Source organism: Pyxicephalus adspersus, chromosome 3, assembly GCF_032062135.1.
Source record: "Pyxicephalus adspersus chromosome 3, UCB_Pads_2.0, whole genome shotgun sequence".
NCBI lineage: Eukaryota > Metazoa > Chordata > Amphibia > Anura > Pyxicephalidae > Pyxicephalus > Pyxicephalus adspersus.
Window position 1 is genome coordinate 84,416,531 of NC_092860.1, and position 8,005 is coordinate 84,424,535.

At 36.8% G+C, this 8,005-nt stretch overlaps 1 protein-coding gene across 4 annotated transcripts in view; it reads left to right on the top strand.

The window, feature by feature from the left end:
- LOC140326696 (UDP-glucuronosyltransferase 2A1-like) overlaps nucleotides 1-4,926 on the top strand; it is a 42,905-nt gene extending 37,979 nt beyond the window's left edge. For all 4 annotated transcript variants that reach the window (XM_072405535.1, XM_072405536.1, XM_072405533.1 and 1 more), the window contains 5 exons: nucleotides 542-690; nucleotides 947-1,078; nucleotides 1,311-1,398; nucleotides 1,986-2,205; nucleotides 4,462-4,926. In XM_072405535.1, coding sequence (XP_072261636.1) covers nucleotides 542-690; nucleotides 947-1,078; nucleotides 1,311-1,398; nucleotides 1,986-2,205; nucleotides 4,462-4,741 — 869 coding nt within the window. In that variant the 3' untranslated portion in view covers nucleotides 4,742-4,926. The remainder of the gene's footprint in view (nucleotides 1-541; nucleotides 691-946; nucleotides 1,079-1,310; nucleotides 1,399-1,985; nucleotides 2,206-4,461) is intronic.
- Nucleotides 4,927-8,005: the final 3,079 nt, after the last annotated feature.

Genomic DNA, 8,005 nt, shown 5'->3' on the forward strand with positions numbered 1-8,005 from the left:
TATATATATATATATATATATATTCATATATACTGTGTGTATATATACGTGTATACAATATCTTTGAACGATCGTGTCGTTATCTGTACAGGATCGGTGCTATATGTACAGGATCGGTGCTATACGATCGTTCGCAGATATCATGCAGGATCGTTCGTCGTTCGTTTACAAACGATAATATTTGGAAGTGTGTACGTAGCTTAAGTAAAATGTAATTCCTTCAGCGAAATCCAAGAACCTGTACTATATAACTTTCTGTTTCTCTGCCAATCAAAATAAAATATCAAAAGGCAAGTTTGAATAGGAGTGAAGTGGAGATTCAAAATCTTTCTGGCCATGTCTATTTAAGGTTGGAGGGCAGCAGATCTAATAACTGGTAAAAAAAACAAGCTCCTTTATTCTTAACTTATAACTGTACAAACGTCATTTTACTTTATGAATGGTCAATACATTAAAAATATTATTATTCAACAGTGTCATGTTAAATATCTTTAAATGCTCTTAATGTAATTACCATTTTACCAATTATTTTTTTATTCAGGTCGCCCTACGACTTTTTGTGAAATTATGGGAAAAGCAGAAATTTGGCTGATCCGGACTTACTGGGATTTTGAGTATCCACGTCCAATTCTTCCAAATTTTGAGTATGTCGGAGGCCTGCACTGTAAACCAGCAAAACCTTTACCAGAGGTAACTATTGCTTTAACTTACATTTACAAGAAAACAAAGTTGTGAAGACTCATGGGTAACCTTATTGATGCAGACTTTATAGGGCAGCATTGGAAACCATCCTAATAGCAGCCATAGTTCTTCTTACAGCGTGTGTAGAACCTGCTTAAAAATGGGAACAAAAATGAGATGGCAGAGATTTCTTTTGTGTATTTGAACACACCAGAGAACAATATTTTACTTTATTTGTCAATTACCTTTATATGTTTCTCTCTAGGACATTGAAAAGTTTGTTGAAAGTTCTGGGGAACACGGGATTGTGGTTTTCTCCCTCGGCTCAATGGTGAAAAACCTGACCGATGAAAGGAACAATGTCATTGCTGCTGCCCTAAGCCAATTACCGCAGAAGGTAATTTTGTCTTTCACAAACTATTGAAATATACTAAAGCTATCATATATAAAAATCTATCAATATTTTACAATTGTATGAAATGCCTATTTAGTTTTTTATTTGTTTACTGACCTATAATATTGCATCATCCACCCAAAACTGTGTTAGGTATTGTGTAAATAAATTATAAATAAATAGCTACCCAAAACTTCTGATTTTATTCTTTATTAACCATATATTTTGGGAACAGGTAATCTGGAGGTACAGTGGGAAAAGACCAGAAAGATTAGGAGAGAATACGATGATATCTGACTGGATACCACAAAACGATCTGCTAGGTAAGGCCAGTTATATTACTGGATGAATATAGGAGAGTTGCGGTGTGTATGCTGGGTAACTATGTATCAGATCCATCCCTTTATTGTAAAGGCTGTGTAACTACCACTAAAACACAAGGTCATCTCTTTACATAAGAGCTCCCACTACCAAACACATTGCTGCATTAAAGTGGAACCAAAGTACAACTTTAAACATTTGGCACTAGGCAGGGCTTTATTGCAGAAAGGGACAGGTAATGTCCTCCCTGCAATAATCATTCTTACCTGCCTGATCAGTGTCCCATCTGTCAAATTGGTTGTCAGGTTACCCTGCATACCCCAGCTTCCCCTGCAGGTGCCTGGACTTGGTGATCTATTCTAAGCCTGCGCAGGAGTTACATTATCCAAGTCCATCAAGATGACCAAAGATTGAAATGCCTAGAGAAGGAAGAGGATGGCGGCACCCACAACGAAATTGAATTTGGTTTATCTAGCCAAAACTATAAGAGCAAAAAAAGAGAATGAGAGTGTTGTAATTGTAACTATTGTTCTTATTGATTTATATCATCGTAACAAGTGATCATTACAAATAATATGTTCTGTTTTAGGTCATCCCAAAACCAAAGCCTTTATTACACATGGGGGAACTAATGGAATTTATGAAGCTATTTATCATGGAGTTCCTATGGTTGGAATTCCACTCTTTGCGGACCAGCCAGATAATATGATGCATATGAAGACCAAAGGCATGGCAGTAACAGTCGACATAAATAAAATGCAAACCCAGGATCTGGTGGATGCAGTGAACACAGTCATCAACGATCCATCGTAAGACATTTATTATTCCTTTGTAACTAAATATAAAATCATGAGGTATCACTCCGCATAATGTTACTAAGTAAACCTCTTCAAACCACATATCAGGAGAGCAGTTTGCGAGTGCTGACCTAAAGATTTTTGAGCGTGTTGACAAGCTTTATTTAATTAAACCCTGGTAAACCAAAAAAGTTAACTAGAGTGCTTTTTGGTCCTATTCTGAAGGCCACTGTACCCTGAACTCCCCCCGGGGCATAATGTTCCACATGGGGAGACTGGGTCAACTTGACCTACCTGGCCAAAGCCAGGCAGATCCCATTCTTCTTTGGCTAGCCGTAACCAATCGAGTACTGGGTTAGGAGCTCCCTCAAAGGGAGCGTACTACTAATGGTACCATAAGGCCAAGAAGCTCCCCAAGAATGTCAGAGCTGCACCCTCAATTCAGTGACACACAAAAAACACACTGGCTGCTGATCTACAGCGATATTGAGAGGCATTGGATTTGAATTGTAATGAGAGCATCTCGAAAATGCAGCTTTGACCCTAGGGTAAGGACCAATAGTTTACTGTTAGGTTGCCTGCTCAGCCTCCTGCAGTCTGGTCCATTAACCTTTAGAACAGAGCTCTATTGGGCCAGTAAAGTCTCACATTTAAATCAGTTTTTAGGATTGGTTTATTTATCTCAGATTGTTTTATATGGTTTCCTGACTTCTGAAGAGAGGGGGGGGGGGGTGGTTCTCTTTTAAAAAATACAAAGATCAAATATCTAATTAATCGTTAGGAAACCCCTGAGATCTTTGAATAATGAACAAAACTTTTACCATGCTTTCTCCTGGAGGCAAAATATCTAGAAAGCTCCATTGGCCAGCACTTGGGCAAGCTGGTCTACTTAAATGCTTATCTTGCTGTTCTTTCTTTCAAATCTGAGCATAATTGGAGAGTCATATTCATATGGAACATTAACAGGTAAATGTAGAACTATGCGAAGGGTGCTGGCTAAGAATAGTAACTAAATAATTTAAACTAGTACAGTCATTTTTTTCAAATGGCTCTTTTCTTCTGTTCTTTGTTGCAAACAGCTTAAATGTTATACATCTTGAATGTTATATATTAGATTATAGTGCTACCTGTAGGAGCAGTATGTTAGTTCTATACAAAAAAACATCAGCAACTAGAATGTGAAATAAGTTGTCCTGCTTTTAGCTGTGAGTGGTGGGTTGCTGTACACTATAGCTATGGTTGCCTGCTAAGAGTCCATGGGTTTCAGAAGCCAGTTCTTTTCCAAAAGCTGGCCCTTTTAGTTGCTGACCTGGGGGGGTTCTAGGTTGATGGTGACCTGAAAGCAACCCCATTTAATGTTGCGTAGGAACAAGGTTGTATTAGTAAATTTGGTGTCAGGTTTTCATGTGGATGAAGACATTGTACTTTCATGGCTTTGCCATAGATCGGTTTATCTGAATTAGCCTTCTACTCTCTGGCCACACTCAAGGCTGATATGGGTTTTTTTTTTTTTGTGGAATGGCATCCTTGTAAAAAGTCTGAATTTCTCATTGAATTTGTTGAACCATGTTAGGCATATTGACTTTGGTTTTGAAATTGAGAGTAGGGAGTGCACCATGTGTTTTCCGGTTTTTCAGGTTTGTAAGTCAGCCTCGTTTTCCTGTTTAAAGTTTGCAAAGCTGATAATGCAGTACCTTTAGATGCTAGCTTTGGATGCAATGTCCTGTAGTTCAAGCATTCCTCTTTTGGGAACAGCCTTACCCATGTTCATTTTTTCAAGTAGATGCCCATCCCTCTATTAGGCTGCGCTTTATGATGTCTCCATGGATTCAAGATTTAAACACTTTCTTTCATTGAACAAAACATAAAATATGAGTGGTATGCTTACTCTAATATGCTTTACTCAGCATTCATTAGAGCATCCTCCCCTCCCCCAGTATGTTATTAATGCTGATGTCTTTGAGGTTCTTCGTCTTATACTTACTGAATCTTGCTAACAATGTTAAGATTTGGCCAGCAACAGGAGCCACCCCTGGTGTGCTCATTTGTTTTCTTAATATGCATCTAGTATCATACTCTTGCAGATGGCACTAGAACTCTGACCTATGTCCTTAATGAACACAGAGAAAAAACTATTTTACAGGGGGTACAACAATCATTTTTTTGCAGTAGCTGTTATGTGGAAAATTGCAGATACAAATTTGATGATGATTACTTTGTCCAGATATATTACTACTGTAATAAAACTGATATTTATTGCAATTTCAGGTATAAAGAAAATGCCTTGAGGATATCACGTATCCATCATGACCAGCCAATTAAACCTCTAGACAGAGCTGTTTTCTGGATAGAGTTTGTCATGCGTCACAAAGGAGCGAAGCATTTGCGTCCTGCCTCACATGATCTGACTTGGTATCAGTACCACTGCTTGGATGTGATCGGATTCCTGTTAGTTTGTCTGGTCACTATTCTTTACATCATCGCAAAGATCTTTTTATGCCTTTGCAGAAAATGCCGACTAACCAAAAGAAAGCAAAAAAAGCATTGATAGGATAAGTAGTACTTTGTATCTGTAAAGAAAATAGGTGTTCAATTTAGAATATATTTTTAAAATGATCAATTAAAGTCTAGAAAAGAAGTTCACATGAAGTGTATTTTAAAGACAACAATGGCACTATTGCCAAGAATGAAAACAAATTTATATATTTACAAAATAAATCAATGGATAACAGATGTTTGGTTTTCAGAAATCGTCCAATCACTTGCAGTATAGGTAGGTAGAATCATCTTGGTGACTCTTGGTGATATTTCCACACAACTGCATAAGCAGCAAGTGATTGAGCATAGCAATTTACAATCTTGACTAGTATATCAGATTTGGGTCAAATGGGCCTTTAAGGTTAATCTCTTATAGGAGAAATATGGCGGCTGCCAGTACACTCCTCCTTTCAACAATCTTAGTTGCTTGGCTGGCTACAAAAGCAAGCACTAGTGGCTGATCTGCATTTTTCAAGCTATCATAAATCCTAAAAATTCAAGAGAACCACAGTGGCAGACACACTCTTAAGAACCACCAGAAGTGTGAAATACTATCAAAAGTATAACACTGCCTTCTTCATGGGGTATTGCAGATAAAATATTTTTAATTCCTAACAGAGTTGCATTAAACAAGCTTCAAGTAGTACTGAAAGCTTATCTAAATCCCAACAGAATATAAAATATTACAGCTTGCTAGAATTAGTTTTTTGATACATTTTTTGCTTATTTTTCACCCAGTAATCCTGTGAATCATGCACGTCATGTCCTAGGTCAGATACACTCACGCACTGGGCCTGATTTATTAAAGCTCTCCAAGGCTGGGGAGAATATGCTTTCATCAGGGAAGCTGGGTGATCCAGCAAACCTGGATGGATCTGGTCCAGGATTGAATACATTTGCTAGCAAATGACTTTGAAGAAATCCATTCCAGGTTTGCTGGATCACCCAGCTTCACTGACAAAAGTGTATCCTCTCCAGCCCTGGAGAGCTTTAATAAATCACGCTCAGTGTATCAATAGACCTAGACCTATATGAAATATACACGTCCTTATTTCCATTACACTGGGGTCGTAACAATTGGTTAAGAGAGTAGCTTTAAAGGAGGATAAGCTTCTAGCAGAATTAAACTGATGACTGACTAAACTAAAAATGACAACTTTAATCCTGCAGGTGCGGAAGGCTCTGCGCTACTATTATGTCTTGATTGCCTAGGAAAGTTCTTCAAAATTTGATTGGAGGAAAAAAAAAAAAAAAAAAAAAAGGGTGATGGACAAAAAAAATAAAATAAAAATAAATAACATTTTCCCTTTACATAAAAGGGGTGGCTACCTTTTTATGTAAAAGGAAAATGTTGAGTTTAGGTACACTTTCAGTTCAGCATACAGAAGGTCACTAGGACACTTTTTGCAAGGTCAACTAGGGATATGTTGATACCGTAGATAAAGCCTTCAATTTCAACTCTTGTTTTTATTATACTATTAAACTATATATATATATATTAAAAGAATTGTTTAATTTCTGTTTTTTCACTAATCAACACTACCTCATAATGGTACAAGTAAAAACATAGCTATACAAAATTTTGTACATTTAGAAAAAAAATTAAATATGACATTTACATTAGTATTCAGACCCTTTACTTAAGTGCTCAGTTGAACCATTTTTGGCAGCAAGAGCCTTTTTGGGTATATTGCAACAATTTGCTGCCATTCTTCTTTGCAAATCATCAGGCTAAGGTTGAAAGGGACCAGTGGACAGCCATTTTCAATTTTTTAGAGCTCTAAAAGTTTCAAGTCACTCTAACACATTCACAGAGTTGTCCCTAAGCAATTTCTGCATTGTGTTTGCTGTGTGATTTGGGTCATTGTCATGGTAAAAGTTGAACTTTCAGCTTAGTCTGAGGTCCTGAACACTGTGGAACAGGTTTTTATTGATCGGGCTGGAGTGTAGTTATAGCTGGAACTTGACCCAATCTCCATACAGAACTCTGCAGCTCTGTCAAAGTAACCATTGGTTTAATGGTCACTTCTGTCACTAAAGCCCTTTTTCCCTCGATTCCTCAGTTTGACCTGGCTATCAGCTTTTGGAAGAGTCCTGGTTGTGACAAACTTGTTTTCATTTGAGAATTATGGAGGCCACTGTGCTCTTGTGAACCTTCAGTGGAACAGAAGAGGTGTGCACCTTTCCAAATCATGTCCAATCAATTTAACTTACCACAGGTGGACTCCTGTCAAGGTGCAGAAACATCCCAGCAGTGGTCAATTGCAAAAGGTCCGAATACTTACATAAATGTGATATTTCGTTTTTTCTTTTTATAAATTTACTAAAAATGGTCTGAAATTCTGCTTTCACTTTGTCATTACGTTATAGAGTGTAGATTAGTGAGAGAAAAAATAAAATAAAAAGTCGATTGTAACAGCAGAATGCAAATTAACAAAATGTAAAACAAAATGGGTCTAAATACTCCCTGAAGCCACAGAATGTTTTATCAATATTGATTGCAAATGTGTGCCGTTTATTGCTGTGCTCTGCAGTTTTACAGCTCTTTGAATGTGGTTTCTGCTTCATGCAGACACAATTTTTCACTGTGCTTTTATCCCGTGCTTACCAAGGCAACTTGCCCTAAATGGCTTTTACTACTTGTCCCTTATAGCATTAGGAGCTCTGCTGTATGGGGATTGCATGTGGTGGTACCAGGATGAATTATTTCTTGTACTGGCTGTATTGTAAAAACAAAACCATGTATTAATGAATGTATACCATATATACTGTACTTGAAAATAAGGTACTTTTTTTTACCTTAAAATACAGGAAAATGCTTTATACTAGTATAAATCCTGTGTAAAATGTAGAACATTAGGAACTGTAGTTTCAATTAAAAAAAAATGTAAATACATCCATGGGGTGGTATATTTAAAACATTTAAAAAGGGAAAAATGTAAATTACGTTTTTTTTTTTTTTTTTTTTTTTTTACAGGTTAAGGTATTTTTTACTTTTGAGCTTGTTATAATGGGTCACTAGCTCCTAAATGACTTTTTGTACATTATAGGTGTATCCTCATGTGAAGTGGGTAACAAGCCCGTGTCATAGAAGGTTGTTTACACACTAACAAGTAATATGGATCAAGTATGAACCAAAACTTATTTGTACTGGCATTTTGAGGGGTAAAAATCTTGGTTTATAACCCCCCACTATATACGCTAATTAAAAACAAAGCATTATATTTTGCTGCTGCTCAGCTTTATTTGCAACAGTATAGAATACAAAACAAGA